The 18,819-nt window shown below is 42.9% G+C and overlaps 5 protein-coding genes across 6 annotated transcripts; 3 read left to right on the top strand and 2 right to left on the bottom strand.

Annotated features, from left to right (window-relative positions):
• Positions 1–6: 6 nt before the first annotated feature.
• Positions 7–5,819, bottom strand: LOC134179769 (disheveled-associated activator of morphogenesis 2-like). The gene is made up of 32 exons (XM_062646726.1): positions 5,585–5,819; positions 5,408–5,497; positions 5,080–5,154; positions 4,836–4,924; positions 4,693–4,770; positions 4,577–4,634; positions 4,353–4,443; positions 4,191–4,297; positions 4,025–4,135; positions 3,862–3,965; positions 3,736–3,802; positions 3,564–3,681; positions 3,367–3,499; positions 3,243–3,301; positions 3,122–3,189; positions 2,938–3,060; positions 2,642–2,876; positions 2,420–2,571; positions 2,303–2,359; positions 2,170–2,250; positions 2,000–2,107; positions 1,826–1,932; positions 1,684–1,772; positions 1,505–1,618; positions 1,336–1,436; positions 1,210–1,271; positions 1,089–1,149; positions 892–1,026; positions 728–823; positions 595–669; positions 224–531; positions 7–166 (listed from the first exon to the last, which is right to left on the bottom strand). The coding sequence occupies exons 1-31, from the start codon at positions 5,747–5,749 to the stop codon at positions 250–252; spliced, it is 3,291 nt and encodes a 1,096-aa protein (XP_062502710.1). The 5' UTR covers positions 5,750–5,819; the 3' UTR covers positions 7–166; positions 224–249.
• A 1,096-nt stretch (positions 5,820–6,915) lies between these two features.
• On the top strand, positions 6,916–8,708 carry LOC134180153 (uncharacterized). The gene has a single exon (XM_062647246.1). It carries the CDS (start codon positions 6,927–6,929, stop codon positions 8,529–8,531), a length of 1,605 nt encoding a protein of 534 aa, XP_062503230.1. The 5' UTR covers positions 6,916–6,926; the 3' UTR covers positions 8,532–8,708.
• A 3,064-nt stretch (positions 8,709–11,772) lies between these two features.
• LOC134180243 (uncharacterized) lies at positions 11,773–12,871 on the bottom strand. The gene has a single exon (XM_062647347.1). The coding sequence runs from the start codon at positions 12,837–12,839 to the stop codon at positions 11,889–11,891; it is 951 nt and encodes a 316-aa protein (XP_062503331.1). The 5' UTR covers positions 12,840–12,871; the 3' UTR covers positions 11,773–11,888.
• A 54-nt stretch (positions 12,872–12,925) lies between these two features.
• On the top strand, positions 12,926–14,445 carry LOC134179988 (KRAB-A domain-containing protein 2-like). 2 transcript variants are annotated; one of them, XR_009969921.1, is made up of 6 exons: positions 12,926–13,476; positions 13,543–13,723; positions 13,785–13,949; positions 14,010–14,082; positions 14,242–14,358; positions 14,415–14,445. XR_009969921.1 is itself a non-coding variant. In XM_062647037.1 (5 exons), the coding sequence occupies exons 1-5, from the start codon at positions 13,210–13,212 to the stop codon at positions 14,300–14,302; spliced, it is 699 nt and encodes a 232-aa protein (XP_062503021.1). In that variant the 5' UTR covers positions 12,926–13,209; the 3' UTR covers positions 14,303–14,358. The 2 variants fall into 2 exon arrangements, 1 of the variants encoding a protein (XP_062503021.1); XM_062647037.1 differs by lacking the exon at positions 14,415–14,445 and having other exon boundaries at positions 14,290–14,358.
• Positions 14,446–15,994: 1,549 nt separating this feature from the next.
• On the top strand, positions 15,995–16,889 carry LOC134179989 (uncharacterized). Its single transcript, XM_062647038.1, has one exon. The coding sequence runs from the start codon at positions 16,055–16,057 to the stop codon at positions 16,673–16,675; it is 621 nt and encodes a 206-aa protein (XP_062503022.1). The 5' UTR covers positions 15,995–16,054; the 3' UTR covers positions 16,676–16,889.
• Positions 16,890–18,819: the final 1,930 nt, after the last annotated feature.

Below are 18,819 nucleotides of genomic sequence, written 5' to 3' on the forward strand. Positions count from 1 at the left end.
AAATAACTATTCCGAGATTACATTTAATGTATATAGTTTAAACGAAAAACTCTGTAAGAAACGACAGGGCTAATGATGAAATGATGGATTGTCGACAAGTCTATCAATAAAAATTTTTATGTATTGCTCAAGCTTCCTTTTTGGTCCATAATAAAATTGTAGAAACCTGAAAGAAATTCAATGTATCTAACGCATGTCGTTATGAAGATAACATGGCACTTACAGTACTGCATGGGATCCAACGTTACTCTAGTCACCAGCAGGTGATCTCTCCCTACTCTCGGGAATTCCTACAACTCGTTTTGGTGACTTGCCGCTGTCCCCGTGGCCAGACACACGACGTCCGTGTTTTCGTCTATATTTCGCCAAGTCTTCACCGAAAACGTCGCCTTTTTGTAGGGCATTGATTAAATCATCGAATTCACCGCTTTCACTCTTGCCAACGCCCTTGGGCTTGATTCGGCTGTCGCTAGACCGGGATTCTTGCTCTCTTTTTCGACGTTCCGTTGCTCGTTTTTCTCGTTCTTTTTGCTGCCAAAGAGAGCGACCACTTTCTGGTACAAGACACAGAAAGACGGCATGTTAGCACTTTACCTCGGCCATTTCCCTAGCTTTACGAGCTTCTTCTTGTCGTTTCTTCTTCATTACTTCATTCTCTTGACGAGCCTCCTGTTACACACCCTCATCAACACTACACCGCTTCACACAATGTCTTACCTCTACTTACATCAAATGATTGCAGAAACGTAGCGAACATGCCAAAGAAGTCGTCAGGTTGTGTTTTCATGGGATCTTCACCAAACAGTTCCACAGTCTTGTTAAACTGAACAGTATATGTACTTTAACAACAGTCACTGGGATGATGTGAACCATGCAGACACATGAACGGACCTGTATTTTGGAGTCAATTAACATTTCTTCGAGTTCAGCTAGTTGAACAGAAGCCAGTGATTCGAAGTCACTGACAATATCTACAAAGCGGTCTCCCAATTCTCTAGTTGATTGCGTGGAATGGTAGTTTAATTCCTAGAAGAGAATGACACTATACAACTATAAGACGAAGACACGAGCATAGTAAATTGAGGCACATTTTGCACTCTTTCCAGTCCTTGCTTAAGAGCCAGCATTTCTGTTTCCAGTTCGGTCATGCTGAAACAGCGTTAACAAGCATAAGGGAAATCCTAACATCCACTTGAATGTGTAGCTCACTTGACTTTGGAACCGTTCCTAACGTTAGGCAAATCACGTTCCAATTGGAGTACTTCCGGAAACTGTACACAGCACACAAAGTCAGACCAACAACAAGTAAGAGAGCGGTACAGTACTCCATCCGACCTTGAGCTCTACAGTTTCAATCAGATAATGAAGAAGTGTCATTCGGCGATCTGTACTTGACTTCGTGTCGATGATGTTATTCAAACTGGAAATGCGGAATCCTGCAGTACCACAACACCAAAAGTCTTCCATTGACCTACGCAACGAGTTCTGACAGATGGGTACCAACCAAATGCATTACTCCTAACTCCACGGTTCATGTAATTGCCCAGAGCTAGAATTATCTCCAATAAACGGCGGAGCCGAGTGCTGCGGGCAACCTCTCTAGATGCCCTGAAAATAGCTGAAAATGAGAGGCTCAGTCTACTGTGTATGATCAACTCACAAGACGGATTATGCGGCTATCACCTTCTACTTTGGGTCGACATTCACCAACTCTCTCATTGAATTTCTTCTTGTAGAATAGTACAGCCATTCGCTGCTCATAATGATTAATTCTAAGCACCAACTGCATCAGTTTATTATCACGGAAGAGTTACAGAAAACTAACTGGCTCATTTCATAAAGAAAGCGGTCAGCTCGTGCCATCTTATCAATCTCCTCCTTGTGTGACATTAGCAGCTGTACCTCATCTTGCTGTGGAACATATTTCAATATCTGTCAGAAATACAAAACATTAGGTCCCTATTTCCTACAAACCTAACACAATTAGTCTTAGTAACACCTGTTCAACCATGTCCACAGTTACTTCTTCTTCATCATCCATACTCAGCACAACTAACTTCAATTCTTCGTTGCTCATCTTCAATTTGGAGAGTAATATTGTGCAATTCTACAACCAATCAAACAATGTGTTGTCTGGTGATGCACTACAGTCAGATTACGTGTATTGACCTGTGCCCTACGTCCATCAATCACTGACAATTCTTTTGGTTTTGCTTTGATTTGAGATACATCTTCAGTTGATCCCTCTTTCTGTACACAAAATAGTAAGTCACAATTCATTCTGGAAATAGTGACAACAAACCTTTTGGTATGCTGAAAAGCTTCTTTCAAAGTTGGGCAGATCAAGCAACCTGAAAACCTTCAAAACAACAGCCACCTCTATTTCATTCAATTATGCCATCAAGCAAACAAGACCAACATGGGCGTCATCGAGATCCTTCCACAATGTTTTCTTGACTTGGTGTTCACCTAGTTTCGACCAGTTGAATGATTTCAGTGGCTGTGAAGCCTTGGGTATTTTCTTTTGTTTGGAAGAACCAAATCCAGGGGCACCGGGAGGTGGGGGTGGACCTGAATCAACAATGCAAATAGAATTCAGTAAAATCAATATGTACAATCAAGTGTTTGATAAACACTGCACCTGGTGGTATGGGACCACCAGGAACAAGAGGAGGTGGTGGTGGTGGACAAGCCAATCCTAGTGGTGCCGGAGGAGCAGGAAGAGCAGGTTGAGAAGATACATCCACACCACTCAGTCGCAAGCTCAGCTGTGCAGCATCCATTCCAGCAGCAGCTTTGGCATCATCTGGTAAACTAACACTGCTTTTCTCCAAGATGTTCTCGAGTCGAACTCGGTCAAGCATTTCACGATCAAGCTGAAACAAAATAGTGTCATTTGGTTAACATCATCACAGTATGCTGAAGACGGTTGGTTACCTTTGCTTTCAGCTCAGTCACTGATGCGTTCAGTTCCTTTTCACGTAGTTTATACTCACGCAACTCCTTTTGCTCCTTCTCCAGTTTTGTCATTATCTTATTGAGAGCTTTCTTTACATCTTCCTAGCATTTTTAGATTTAATGATGTAGCAGCTAAGATCATGCACACTACACTTCACGAGACCTTCTCTTTTGTCCGAATTTCACATTCTCTTTCTTTCTTTCCAAGCTTTGATTGAAGGTCGTCCTTTGCTGTAGAAACAAATGGCAGTCACAACAAGCTCTCAAAATTAACGTTGTCTTACTTTTCTTTACATCTTCAAGCTGTGCCGTCATTTTCTCCATTTCTTCTTCACGAAATAAACTGAATAGTACATAGGGTGTGAGAAGCTGACAACTACATACAGACATGCTTGCATTAAAGCTTACTGATGAACAATGTCTTGAACATCAATTTTCAAAGGTTCTAGATCAGGATCTACACCGCCATCTTGCTGCAGGACAATCTGCTGTACTACATGATCAAGAAGTTTCCACCGATGTGCTAGGTAGTCTCCTTCAACTATTCATAAAGAAGCAAGGTATTAGTCACTGACATACACTGATACTGATCACTTTGTATGTACCAGGAACCATAAGACAGTGCTGTAATAGTGAAAGCAAGTGTGGGTATGAAGGTGAATGGGCCAGCTTCCGTTTGAGAACATCCAACATGGCAGATGCACTATTGGTATCAATGTGTGGCTGCATCAGAAAGAACATCAAGACAGAGATTTCTTTGAATCAAAGACAACATACCATTTCAAATCGTGATGCAATTTCTCGTTCATCCTCTTTCCTCATCAGCTCAAAAAACTCTAAATGTCTGCAAATAAACATTTGTCATGCACAAGAACCACATTAAATCCTCCTGCAACCAGAAACCTGTCAAGAATAGAATTGCTCTGCCCCCGAAGTTTGACAAACACGGGCTGGAATCCCAACATGAGGAATTCATAACGTAAATGAACTCTAAACTCTAGATGGTCCTTAAAACAGTAACCAAGCCATACTACAACAAGGATTACCAACACAGCAATTAACACACCTCTCCTGATCCACCACACAAGAGTGCATTGAGAAGAGACATCACAGCAGTCTTGAGGTTCACCTCCTCACGATACATTCCAGTAGAATGATCCAAATCAAGGACCACAGTCTACCCAGAAGCACATTACAACCTAAATACCATCCGACTATAACAACTACAAAACCTGAAAACGTGTTCTCTCTGAAGCATAATGCTGAAAATGTGACATAGCCTTTAAAACATTTTTGTGACCACCGGGCACCAAGCAAACAGCACCCAAAATCTCATAAACTACACAGAATGTCTGCATAAGATCCTCCAATCACGTTGGCAAGATGTATGTTACCTGCAACTTTTGTTTTGACATTGTCTGTATAAAGGCTCTGTGCAATGATGCTGGTTGCTTTCATGTGTGAGAGGACATGACCACGCCCATACTAAACATACAGATATATATATATATATATATCAATCAATCACGAACACACACACACACACACACACACACACACACACACACACACACACACACCACACACACACACTCCGCAGTTAAACTAGAGTTCTCACTGTATTGTTCAACAGTGCCTTGATGCAACCAATAATAGCCGTGTGAATCCCACTTTGCCTGAAAAAAAGAGCAGCAGTTGAATAGATAACTAAATCCAAAACACCACATATCGAACCTAGTGCTGTGATCCATTTGCTGTAGAAACTCCAGCAAACAATCAAGACCATTGGCCTGAATGAACTGGTTTACAAAGCTAGACAAGCCACAAGCAACAAAACAATGACAAAACCAAGCAAGAAGGCAAGAAACAGAAAGCACCTCTGAGTCTGAGTGCGAAGTGCAGTCTTCAAATTATCTGCCAATTTTGTACTGGACTGCTGCTCACGAATATCTGGTGGATATGGCGCCTATAAAAATTGACGAAAAGCAATGACCCCATTAGAACCCGCACGACAACACTCAATAGTACAGACCCAGTAAGTCAGAGCAAATAGTAACCAAAGCTCTCCATATTAGGCAAGGCATGCACGCATGCAGAAAATATGACGGAAGATATGCTTACTCCTGTTAGATGTTTTACATCACTGATGTACTTGCTGGTGCGTTCCACATCATTGTCATCTCCAGTCAAATGTTTCTACAACAGCAACAACTTCAACGACCGGATTCGAACAGTTTGACTCTGCATACTAAAGTTAGAGGCCTAACATCCCAACTGAACATGCAGCAAACATGAATCAAGAACAAGAATACATTAGACCTAGTAGGTCAACTGGTAGAGAACTAGCAGGAAGTCTACTCCAGACAGACCAAAACGACGAGGGAGTCGCATGGGTAAGATCACATTACAGTAAGCTAACAGAGTCGGTGCCATAACACGAAACTCTTACAAATTTCTGGTTGAGATATAGGCGCCACTTCGCTTCCGGTGGCAATGCCAGCACTCCTTCACGTTTCGCTGCACTGAGATCGAGTTCATCCTGCAATAGAGACAGATGTGTGTGAACGGGAGTCACGTACAGTACACACACATGCACAACATCCTGGTGAGCTGCCTGTCAACCTACCACGACTTCAGCAAATTTCTCGCTCAGTTCTGGCTCGGGTGGCATCTGCTTCATCAGTCGTTCTATTTCCAGTGAAGGATCGTTGCGTTTCTTGCCCTTTTGACTGCCGGTGCGTCTCAGCGAGTTCCGCTGGCTCCTGCCGCGACGTAATAACGAAAAAGGCATTGTTGGCACGTTACAGTCGCCCAACGTTGTAGAAAGATCGATATGGAGCCTTGCTCTACGAGAGTGCAAACAAAATTGACATCACGAGACCATACGGGACATCCAGAAATTATGTTGAGAGACACACACTGCCAATAATAACAATGATGATGTAGTGTGTACCGAAGGAATGATCAGACCGGATCACGAAAGGTGTGTAATTGCTCATCTCAATTTGTTCTGTTGCCTTGTCTGCAGCTTGCACAAGAAACGCTTGTAGTAGTCTAGACACTAGGCTGCATGGGTAGGATTGTTTGTTTGTTTGTAGGAACACACACAACGTAACAAAACAACCGGCAATAAGGACTTAATTAATAATTTATTAATAGTAAAAGTTAATTAATTACTTATTAATACTAAAATTAGTCTCGCTATAAACGGCCACAATACATTGGTATATTAGCTAAACGTTAGTTTCTAAGCAGGTCCGGATCCAGATGGGGGTTGAGGGGTTTGCAACCCCCTCTTTTCCAATAGGCGTGGTTCGATAATTTCATTAGAAAAGAGAAGATTAGTAATGCTATAAATAACTGCTACCAGGTCAACTCCCTCTTTCAAAACTCCTGTATCCGGGCCTGCTAAGGTAGATGACATCATCTTAATCGCAGGTACACAGTACCCGGTAATGTCAGGAATGCAATACTACTGCAGGTGACTTATGACTGTGAGTGCTGTGGAATGCGTGCATGTCACAGACAAACTCTCTTGTTATTCATAATTCTTGCAATTGCCTTGCTGTAGACACAACTGCATTGTTGCATACTACACGTACAACTACTACAACGTATCTGCCGTATACGAGTGTGAGCATTTGCAGTATTTGCAAATTCGCAAATCCTTTTTGCCAACAGCTCGATTTTGCACTTGGACGTCACCATCAGGTTTCACGTGCTGTTAGCTAACTAATTATCATTCTCACGTGCTACGTCGGTTGTGCTATGCCGAATGTGTTGGATTTCGCTGCCACTATTAAACCCTAGACCTACAAGTATCTAGTAATTAAAAGTAAATTACAATCCAAACGCTATCGTTCTCTGATATATGTAAATATCAGCAATCCCACCATGCTAGAGAATGAGTTTTTTTATAGCTAGTAGCTTTCAACTACTAGGTAAGCAAAGCGGAAAGCTCACATCTTATGACGAAAAGGAACGTGAGGACAAGGAAAAGACGGCATACTGACACCAGTCAACCTGCTGTCACTGTGGACGTCGATCAGACAGTCGACTACGTTACCCGACCGTTCTTCGTCATCTCTCTTGCCAGTTTGTTCCTTTTGTTTTTTGGTGCACTAGCGACGGTGTTGATCTCTGTCGCTACTCCGCAAGAGCCACTGGTGGCTGATGACCCGTCGTACACGCACAGTGAATCATTAAAGCTGCAACAATTATTACACCACACGTCTGCAAATGGCTGGAGGGTGGCAGACCGTCGGGAGAGGGAAGAACTGGATGCGACACGCTGCAACATCGAGAGACGCGACGCTAACAGTGTGACTGTTGATGAATTTGAGTCTCTGTACCGTTTCAAGAAACCTCTATTGCTGACGTTTCCAAACGGTGCTGCTGACTGGACAGATCCAGATCTATTTCAACGTCGCAAACTTCTTGATCTCTATTCTTACTGGTCTGTATCATCAGGACGCTCACTGGATATTGTTAAGTCAGGTGGAGCAGGAGAAATTCAAGCTTCGTTTGGTGAGTATGTTGAAGAAATGATGAACGAAAGAGATGAAATATCTGACGAACCTTTCTACATTTTTGATCGACATTTCTTTCAAGACAGTGAACTGCAACACAGTTTTCATCCTCCTCACTTGCTTGCTAATATTAATGAAGAGGGTACTGACAGCTTCTTCTTCATGGGAGCATCGAGGAGTGGTGTGAGTTTTCATAAACATGCAGACGCGTGGAATGCAGTTGTACTTGGTCGAAAACGTTGGTTTTTGTATCCTCCAAACAAAACTCCACCAGGGGGTGTGTGGCCAGGATATAGTCAAATAGATTGGCTGAAAAACATATATCCAACACTGGAGGGAAATGATAAGCCTCTAGAGTGTGTGCAAGAAGCTGGAGAGATATTGTATTTACCTGAGTCATATTACCATGGAACAATTAATATTGGTGATACTTTGGCTATTGGATTACAGAAAGTCGAGGCATCAACACCAGCAGAACAGCTAGTGTACGATCTAAATCAACTGAATGTCAAAGTCCTTAATACAGAAGATAGGAATATACAGAATGATGTTCAAAAACAAATAGTTGAGAAATATTATCAGCTTTATACACTACTTCCCAATAGTGCAGAGATATGCCACAAATTAGGTGAAGCTCTTTATGATGATGGTCAATATGACAAAGGTTTGGAGTTTCTGCAGAAAGCCATTGACTACGATCCCAAATTTGTTGTAGCTTACAGTACTCTGTCTCGCTACCTTAAACAACTGGATGATATCACTGGCTCAGAGGCTGCCATTAGAAAAGCATACAAACTGAATCCTCACAACTTTGACGTTGTTATTCAATATGCCGAATTAACTGAAGCTAATGGTGATCTAGACACTGCTGCAAGCCTTTATGAACATGGAATCCGCATTAAACCAGAAGACCATCTCTATTTTAAACTGTCAGTTATACTGAAATCATTGGGAGAGCACGAGCAAGCTGTTCAAATGTACAGAAAAGGGCAGTTACTCAAAGAAGAACAGTTGTTGGTACAACAGCAGTATGAGACAATGTAATTTCATCTTCATCTGTTCTACGTAAATTTAGCTATATGGTTCTAGAATTAGGAACTGTGACATTAATTGGAGACCCCCTAGAATACTATCCTCTGATAATTAATTAAGCTAGAGCACTTTGTTCATGCATGTAGCAGGGTTTGTTAGGGCACGCGGAACGTGACTTTATTAGGTTAGTCACATATATAGGGTGTAAAACACACACATATATATGGTGTGAAACCATATATATATATATATATATATATGGTGTAAAACACCCATATATATAGGGTGTTAATCACACACACACACACACACACACACACACACACACACACACACACACACACACACACACACACACACACACACACACACACACACACACACACACACACACACACACACACACACACACATAGGGTGTAAAACACGCATATATATAGGGTGTAAAACCACATATATATATATATAGGGTGTAAATCACACACACACACACACACACACACGCGCGCGCGCGCGCGCACGCACGCACACACACACACACACACCACACACACACACACACACACACACACACACACACACACACACACACACACACACACACACACACACACACACACGGTGTAAAACACGCATATGTATATATGTAGGTGTAATATGGCACGCGGAACGTGACTTTATTAGGTTAGTCACATATATACCCGTGCCATATTGTTTTGACGTTTACAATTCTTAACTTAGACGGACCAGACTGTCTGGTTGTCACTTGAGGATGACATTGCAATAATCAGCTGCAAGTAGTTTAGTATCTACGTTACATCGTGTGAGCAGAGAGAACGTGCACCCACTAAAGTAAAGCCTGGTTCACAATATTGACGCCGACGTCGAAGTCAACGCGGCGTCGTGACGTCCACCTGGGTGGACGTGAACAAAGTGGCGCGGCGTCAAAAACCTGAAGTTGTCAGAGTCAAATGTAACCACGTGGGCATTTTTAGCGAATCAGCAGAGCTGTAAGCATCCCGGATCTGGAAGGAAAAACGTTGATTGACGTCGCAAGAGAAGCAGCAAGAGAAGATCATCATCGGAATCGTTGTCCGTGATTAGGCACGCGTGCGCGGTCTGACGCGCACAACTTAGTGACATCTCAAAATATTGTGAACAGGACGACGTCGACGAGTTGACATTGGCGTTGACGTTGACGTCGGCGTCAGTATTGTGACCTAGGTTTAAGTCGTCGGGACTTCGAGGGCGGTACCGCTATTATATAGCTGACCGCACTAACGGTCTCCTCTAATTTAGGACTTTCGTTTGCCCCTGTGTACGCGCATAGTATAGCTGCCACCTTCGTTAACGTTAACACCTGTTGCCTGCAACGGCAGCAACATCTTCCAAGTGACAACGTCTAACGGAAATGTCGAAATAGCTGCGACTTTAGACGTGATTTGGTCATGCCTAGCTATTGAGGATTTTCTGTTGTCTCTCTGTCCAACAACTGCGGGAATTTGTGTTAATTGAGTTAATGAGTTAATTAATTAATTTGCCCGGGGAAAGAACGGGCTAATCAGCTACCAGGTAGTTCTAAAAAAAGTATATAGTAATTAACAGTTATCGTTCTTTGTTATCTAGGTATCCGCAATCCTGCACCAATCCATGTCTAAGAAATGCATACATGTTAAAACCTGAGGCGCGCATGCGCTAGGGTGACAGTAACTACAGTGTACCAGGTAGAATAGTTACTGTCAGTACAAAAGTAGACGGACGGACGGACTGCCAATAATTTGGAATGCAGTGAGAATGCACTCATTGTTAGCGCTGGTGTTGTTAGCGTGTCGGCCAGAGCCGTATATCTAGATACGGCTCTGGTGCCGATGATACGACCCAAGTAGGAATCCGGACCGTTCGCGAATGGGCTAGCCCATTCGGGAATTCTCATACGGGCTAACCCATTCGCGAATAGTCGCGCGAAATACGAACCCGCGTTAGTTCTAGACATGGCTGATCACCGTCGGGACAGCTTCCGCGAATTTCTGCAGACTCTTTCAGCGAAACAGAACTCGCAATTAATTAGTGAAGAGAAGGCTATGCGAATCCGACGAGTTCTGGCGAGTGGAGATGGAAAGCACGCGCGCGTTGACAGCCCTCGTTTCAGATTTTATGTTCGTAGCAAGGGATTCGCAGTAATCGACCTGCCCGTGCTAGGGCTGAAAGAAGTTCTTTGTGTGCCTGCACCAAAGGTCAGATGTGTCTGAATTTCATATGTATAATATTATGCATGTGCATGTGTCGACTGTGTCTGCCCGCCTGCTAGTCTGTTTGTTTGTGTATGACAGGTATGTGAGTCATTGTAATGTCGCTACTTGTATTAGCTTAGACATTAACTTAGCAATTCTTCTCACCTCTAGCAGATATCTGCTCGTTTCTTTGCCAACTTAATTAATTAGGAATATGTAAATTATTAATGCAATTGATGTGGTTATATACTGTATTGTTTGCTATCTTTGTAACAGGGAAGTGAAACAAAGACATCTTTGCTTGGGAACTGGCTAAAAGTAGCGAACGTGTCTGAAATTTATGATATCCTCATAACTATCCATGAAGGCTCTAGAGTGCACACTGGATATCGGAAAGTTTTTGCAGATGTAAGTATCTTTGGATGGATGAGTGGGTGGGTGGGTGAGGTTGGTATATGGTGGGTGAGGTGGGTGGGTGGGTGGGTAGGCGGGTGGGAAGGCGGGTGGATGGGTAGGTGGGTGCCGGGTAGGTGGGTGAACTGGTAGGTGGGTTGACTGGTAGGTGGGTGGATTGGTAGGTGGGTGGATTGGTAGGTGGGTGGATTGGTAGGTGGGTGGATTGGTAGGTGGGTGGATTGGTGTGGACTGGTAGGTGGGTGAGTGGGTGGACGGGTAGGTGGGTGAGTGGGTGGGAGGGTGCACGGACTGGTGGGAGGGTGCACGGACGGGTGGGAGGGTGCACGGACGGGTGGGAGGGTGACCGACGGGTGGGAGGGTGAACCAACGAGTGGGAGGGTTCGTGCATGGACGGGTGGGAGAGTGCATGGACAGGTGGGAGGGTGCATGGACGGGTGGGTGCATGGACGGGTGGGTGGGTGGGTGGGCGAGTGGATGGGTGGGTGGGCGAGTGGATGGGTGGGTGGGCGAGTGGATGGGTGGGCGAGTGGATGGGTGGGCGAGTGGATGGGTGGGCGGGTGGGTGAGTGGATGAGTGGGCGGGTGGATGGATGGATGGCTATATTTCAGATATAACTAAACAGCCAAATATACAGAAATCACTGATATGCTAAACTAGAATGTAGACAGCTACAGTCACCAAACGTAATCCATACGTATAATAATTTACTAACTGTCAAAATTATGAAGCCCAAATAGACTGGGCATCCCAGTCTTGACCGTGATTGTATGGTCTCCTTGAGTTGGTAAGCCTGTCAATCTTCCTTAATAGGACCCTTGAATTGCACTTTTGAATCTGAACAGAGATGCGCTTACGCCAAAAATTTATGAAGTCAGCCGTGTTGGATTTTCCAACAGCATCCCTAGATTTTCTCGAAAGTACCCTTAAGTAGTCGACAGCTTTCTCACCCCAGCAGCCAAAGTGCTCAAAAACTAGAGGTGTGAATGCTGGTGAGTCACCACTTGCTAGACGTTCCTGATCATATTTTGAAAACTTGAGGTCCTCACGTTTTTTGGCAGCAAATCCGCAGATTCGAGCTGTTCGTTTCAGATAGTCTTTGCTCCAGGGGTGGGCGAATGAAACATCTAGATCTAGAGATGAGCCATTTTCGCTGTCAAATACGACGATATCAGGCCTATCATCGCTGTTGCTGTATCTGTTGCGAGGCTCCTTTCGGTGATGTATACCAAGATCGAGAAGGCAGTCGGACCAGCTTGCGACAAGGCTGTTGTGTTGCCAGTTGGGACCGCCGCCAGACTTGCAAGTAAGTAGGTGGAAACCTTCAGCGTCGAGTTTTGATCCACATTCGCAATTTACAACCCATTCTCCAAATGGCAAGGGTATCCCCAACCTCATGCAAGACGCCAAATTAAATTCCGGAGACGATAGCGCGAACTTGCGAGAGGAGGGTATAGAGTCGAGCCAAGCTCCCGCGTAGGGGCCTTGAAGAGATTGTAATCGTGCTGAATCTTTGTCAGAGACGACTGACGCTAAAAGGGCTGTGGTGTCTTTTTGAGCAATAGCATTGGATAGTCTGTGTTGCAATTTTCTTGCATCTGCTAAAAGAAGCTCATGGCGGGCGTACGAAACTGGTTTCGGATCTTCATCAGATAGTAACAGTGGCGGAATCATAGCGGCTGCCTCATCTAGGTCATCGACAATTTGGCCATCAGATTCAGATACAGCATGGATGGGCGGGTGGATGGATGGGCGGGTGGATGGATGGATATATTTCAGATATAACTAAACAGCCAAATATACAGAAATCACTGATATGCTAAACTAGAATGTAGACAGCTACAGTCACCAAACGTAATCCATACGTATAATAATTTACTAACTGTCAAAATTATGAAGCCCAATGGATGGATGGGCGGGTGGATGGATGGTGTTTCAGAGATTGTGTCTACCTTAGGTTCAAAAGCAGTATTTTGGCATCCCGAGACCTGCAGTTCAACAATTTGTGAAGACATGCGTTATCTGCGCATGTAAAACGCCACAAATGTCAGTAGCTACTGTCAAGCCGATTATTTCACCAGGTTTCATGCGAAGAGGCCAGATAGATCTTATTGATATGACAGTAGACCCTGATGGAGACTTCAAATATATCAGTCATTATATTGACCATTTTACCAAATTCAATTTCCTGTGGCCTCAGCATAGGAAGAAGTCAGTGGAAGTGGCCAGATGTCTTATTAAAAATGTCTTCAGTGTTGTTGGTCTCCCACTTATATTACAGCATGACAATGGGAAAGAATTTTGCAATAAGGTAAGAACATTACCTAAAGTCTCAACCAAAATTTATTACTCTTGTTCTTTTATTTTCTTGCTACAGATCATTCGAAAAGTTGTTAGATTATGGCCAGGAGATTGCAAAATTGTGACAGGTCGTCCACGCCATCCTCAATCTCAAGGCCTTGTCGAACAGGCCCATAGAACTGTACAACATATGCTTGCTGTTCGTCGTGCAGAGTATCCAGGAACGGGATGGACCAAATATCTTTCCTTAGTGCAATGTACTTGTGCTACTGACGTTGCATCACAGATTATGTTTTAGATTTGTATTCTTGTACACAGATGCTATGAACACACAAATCCATAGTGCAATCAATGTGGCGCCTTATGACGTTGTTTTTGGACAGCCCCCAACAGATGGTGTGTTTCCTGGTTGCCATAAAGATGTTCAACCTGAAGAAGAGGATTTGCTGAAGGTTCTAAAAGATATTCCTACATTGACTGACGGTACAATGATGCAGTTACCCTAATACTTTTCCAATTATTTTACTTGTATCTTGGTGTTAGAATATGGCAACGATTCCCCTGATGAAGGAGATGGTCATGTGGAGGATCACACAGTTTCTACATCTATAAATCAGTGTGTGTGTGTGTGTGTGTGTGTGTGTGTGTGTGTGTGTGTGTGTGTGTGTGTGTGTGTGTGTGTGTGTGTGTGTGTGTGTGTGTGTGTGTGTGTGTGTGTGTGTTAAAACGTTGACAGAACCTACATTTACTGAATCTTATTATGTATTGCTGCTAGCTGAAAGAGCTTGCCAAATTGTCAATAGTACCATTAGTTCTCTTCCAGACAACCACAATGACAAAGACAATGATGGTATAGAAACGTTGTTAGAAGATATCCCTACATTGGATAAACGTAAAATGGTGCAGTTACATAATACTCTTCCAATTTTACTTGTATATTGGTGTTAGATGATGGCAATGATTCTTCTGATAAAGGAGATAAAGATGATGTGGAGATGGCCAGAGTTTGTAGAGGTATATTATAAGTCGTGTGTGTGTGTGTGTGTGTGTGTGTGTGTGTGTGCGTGTGTGTGTGTGTGCATGCGTGCATGTGTGTGAATATTGAAACGTTGACACAAACTAGATAACCTAACTGTTGCTAGCTGACATAACTTGTCAATTTGGCAATGCTACCATCGCCTCTCCTCCAGACAATGACAATGACAATGATGACATAGAGACAGTAGGAGATACTTCTTCATTGGCTGATGGTTAATGATGCAGTTACACAATGTTCTTCTAATTATTGTACACGTCTACGATGTTAGATGATGGCATTGATTTTTCTGAGAAACGCTTTGTGGAGATGGATGAAGTTTCTACGTGTACAAAAAGTATATTTAATGTTGCCAGTAATTAACCTTACTCTTACAAATGTATTGGTTCTAGCAGACAGAACATATCAATTAGGCAATGGCAATGATTATATAGAGACTTCAGAAGAATCAACAGGTATGAAATATACATACGTAATACATATGTACATACATACATTTATGGTCTGTATACACCCTTCAATGATAGCAGCAGCAAATTGTGTCTTTTTCTAATGCAGGTGGCTTGTTAGGAACAAGTAGACAACACATACAAAGAAGAAAGAGAGCGTTAGATAATTACATCAAATCAGCAGAGAAGCAAATGTACAAGCATTCCAAAAGCAAACGGGTGAAACTACAACCATATGCAGTGGGTGACTATGTCACTGTTAGAATTCCCCAACAAGACAGGATGTCAACGGATCTCCCACGTCTTCTTGCAGTAGTGGTTGAAATCCGAGGGACAAAGAGAATCAGCTACCGTCTCATGTACATGTAGTGGCTTCTCCCTTGTCTTCCATAAATTGATTATTTATATCCTATCAAAACAGGTCAAAGTACGGAGTTTTGGAGAGATTGTATGATGATAACAATCTAGAGGTATTTTTAGGCAAGATTGAGGATCTCAGTACGTCTAACTGGGAGAATGACCGAAAGATATCTTTAAGGGAAGCGGTGAGATTGGCTAGACAGAAGCGTGGAGGGTTGCCTGCAAGATGGTGCAAATGTAGAAAGGGATGTGTGACAGGAAGACAGTGTCCATGCCTTCATAATGGTACTGTGTGCCACAGCAAGTGCCACCGTGGAGTAAAATGTATGAATCTTGCTAGTTTAAAGCAACCAACAAAGCCATCAACAAAGCCATCAACAAAGCCATCAAGCCATCAAACGTTATCGACCAGTGACTGTAAGTGCAACAATAGTTGTACCGTTGTGAAGAAATGTAGCTGCCAGGCAAATAAGAAACTGTGCTCCCCCAAGTGCCATCGTGGTTGGATGTGCTGCAACGTCGGAAGACAAGAAGAGACTGAGATTATTATTGTGGACTTGAATGTCAAACATGAACGCCCAGCAAGGAACAACGATTGGTTACCTCATCTTCAGCTTGACAGAGGAGATGAACTGAGGTTGCTAGGTGGGCAATGGCTCTATGACACACACATTTCAGCTGCACAACGTCTACTAAGGGATCAGTTTCCTACAATTGATGGACTAAATTCTCCTCTGGTGGGAATGTCTCCTGGGGGATTTACAGCAGCCACAAACAGTGCCGTTCAGATACACAACAACGAACAGCATCATTGGCTCACCTCCACTGCAGGAGTTATAGAAAGCTGTGCCCATGTATACGTATATGACAGTCTGTCATCGGGTAGTCTAGGACGTGCCCTTTGTAGGCAGCTTGTTGATATTTACAGGCTTCTGGCTGACAAGGATGGCAAAATTGATGTAGCCATCAAAGCAGTGCAGCAGCAGTTACGTGGGGAGGGAAACTGTGGCCCCTTTGCTTTGGCTTTTGCTACAGCATTGTGTCATGGAATTGATCCCAGTACTGTATCTTTCTCTGAGCGTTCTCTAAGAAAACACCTGCACTTTTGTTTTCAGTCGGGTACTCTCACTTGCTTTCCTCAAGTTAGCCGTACAACAAGATCTACTGAAGTAAAGACGGCAATCAGCATCCATTGTCTGTGCTACTTGCACCTTCCTGGGAAGCAAATGGTCCAGTGTGATGACTGTGAGAACTGGTATCACCTGGACTGCGTTAGTTCATCTTCAAACGGTGTGGCGAATGCGGCCAAAATTTCCCAACAACCAACTTGGCACTGTCAAGAGTGCACAAAGAGACAGAACTAGCAATGATTGAGTCGTGTGTATTGTCTAGTTTAGATGTCTGTCTGTCTGTCTGTATGTATGTATGTATGTATGTATGTATGTATGTATGTATGTCTGTTTATCTGTCTGTCTGTCTGTTTTTCCATTAGTTTATCTAGGGTTTGTTTGCTTTTACAAGTTTCTAGCATATGTATACAAGTAGAGTGTATATGAGAATAAAGTATCTGTCTGTCTGACTGTCTGTCTATCTTTCTGTCATAATCATATATTTTCATAAATGAAGTTAGTCTGTTGTCTGTCTGTTTGCCTGTTTGTCTGTAGGTATGTATGTCATTATATCTGTCTGTTTATCTGTCTGTCTGTCTGTCAGTTGTATATTTAGAACATTGACATCTACTAATCTGTCTGTCTGTCTCTCTGTCTCTCTGTCTCTCTGTCAGTTTGAGAGCTGAGCAATGATTGAGTTATGTGTATTGTCTAGTTGAGATGTCTGTCTGGCTGTCTGTCTATCTGTCTGTCGGTTTGTCATTCAAGGCCAAGTCCATTAGTTAATCTTTGACTTTGCAAGGACTGGTTTGCTTTCACAAATTCCTGGCGTATGTACAAGCAGCGTCTATATGAGAATAAAGTATCTGTCTGTCTGTCTGTCAATGATATATTGGCAACATTGAAGTCTACTTTAACAATCAGCTAGCTTGAAAATAAAAGGTCCAAGCATAAGTGACTAAAATCAGCAAAACTGTCACTTAATCATGGTGATTTAGATAGATTATTTGACTTTGACATTCTAGGCCAAGTCCATTAGTTAATTTATGACTGTATGTATGTATGTATGTGTGTGTGTATGTCTGTTTGCCTGTCTGTCAACACATATATTTCAACATTGAAATCTACACACAACACAACTAAGCAAGTCTACTGTCCCTATCGCACATAACCACTAACAAACTAAACATTGGTTTACACCGCATTCGCATGTGGGCTAGCTAGCCCATTCGCGAATGGTTCCCCCCCCGGACTTGCCATACCGTTTGCGAATTTTAATATATGGCAAGACTCCACGTGTATGGTAAGAATCTGATATAAACTAGTCGACCAATCTGTAAATCGTTATCATACAGTAGAAACGGTTTTGACATTGGTTTAGACCGCATTCGCAAACGGGCTAGCTAGCCCATTCGCGAATGGGCCCCCAGACTTGCCATACCGTTTGCGAATTTTATAGCAAGCTGAATTGGACAAGATTACACTCGCTACAAAAAGACACCGGAATTGCATGCACACAAAACACACCGGAATCGTGCACAGAAAAACACGCTGGAATTGTGCACGCATGTGTCCGTGTGTCCGTTTTTGTCTGTTTGTGTAACTGTGTGTTTGTATGCTTGTGTACGGTTGTTTTGTGTGTTTGTGTCCTTTCGCAAGAGTGGCGAGGTTGGTAAGAAAAACCAAATTACTGTATAAAGTTACGCATTATTCATAGTTTTTAAATTTCTTGGTGGTTTTGGAGGAATTGTGAATGTGATTAGATTAATATAGAGTTGGAAAGCAGCGTGACATCATTATTTCTCAAATGGGTTATTAAGATTTCGTATTTTTTTCTAACTGGTTTACAACACAAAATGTCGCATCCATATATAGCGTTCGAATATATAGATTTCTGTGATAATGTCTCAGTAAACCGTGCGGCTTTGCGTGCGCGTTTCCAGTGTATTTTCCGTGCCTATTTCCACTGATTTTGTGTGCACAATTTCAGTGTATTTTTGTGTAATTCCATTTTTTACAATTCCAGGGTGCATGGTTCCAGTCTATTTCTTTGTGAGTGCAATTCCAGTGTACGTATACCGCGCACAATTCCAGTGTGTTTTGTGTGATATTTTTTGTGGGTTATTTGGGTTCACGCAATTTAGGTGGACGCAATTCCAGTGTAACCTTAAGCTTTTGCATGTCTAGACTTGTTTTCGGTGTGTTTTTGTGTGCACGCAATTCCATTGTGCACAACTCCTATGTGCATGCGCTACTAGTGTCTTTTTGTAGCGATCGTATTTTTTCAAATTCCATTTGCCCTAAATTTCAGTAACGGAAAACTGGACTCGTACTGCAGCTGTACGGTAAAAAATTGATCTAGACCCGAAGACGAATATGTAAATCGTTATTAAGCAGTC

The sequence above is a fragment of the Corticium candelabrum genome, chromosome 5 (genome assembly GCF_963422355.1).
Source record: "Corticium candelabrum chromosome 5, ooCorCand1.1, whole genome shotgun sequence".
Classification (NCBI taxonomy): Eukaryota; Metazoa; Porifera; class Homoscleromorpha; order Homosclerophorida; family Plakinidae; genus Corticium; species Corticium candelabrum.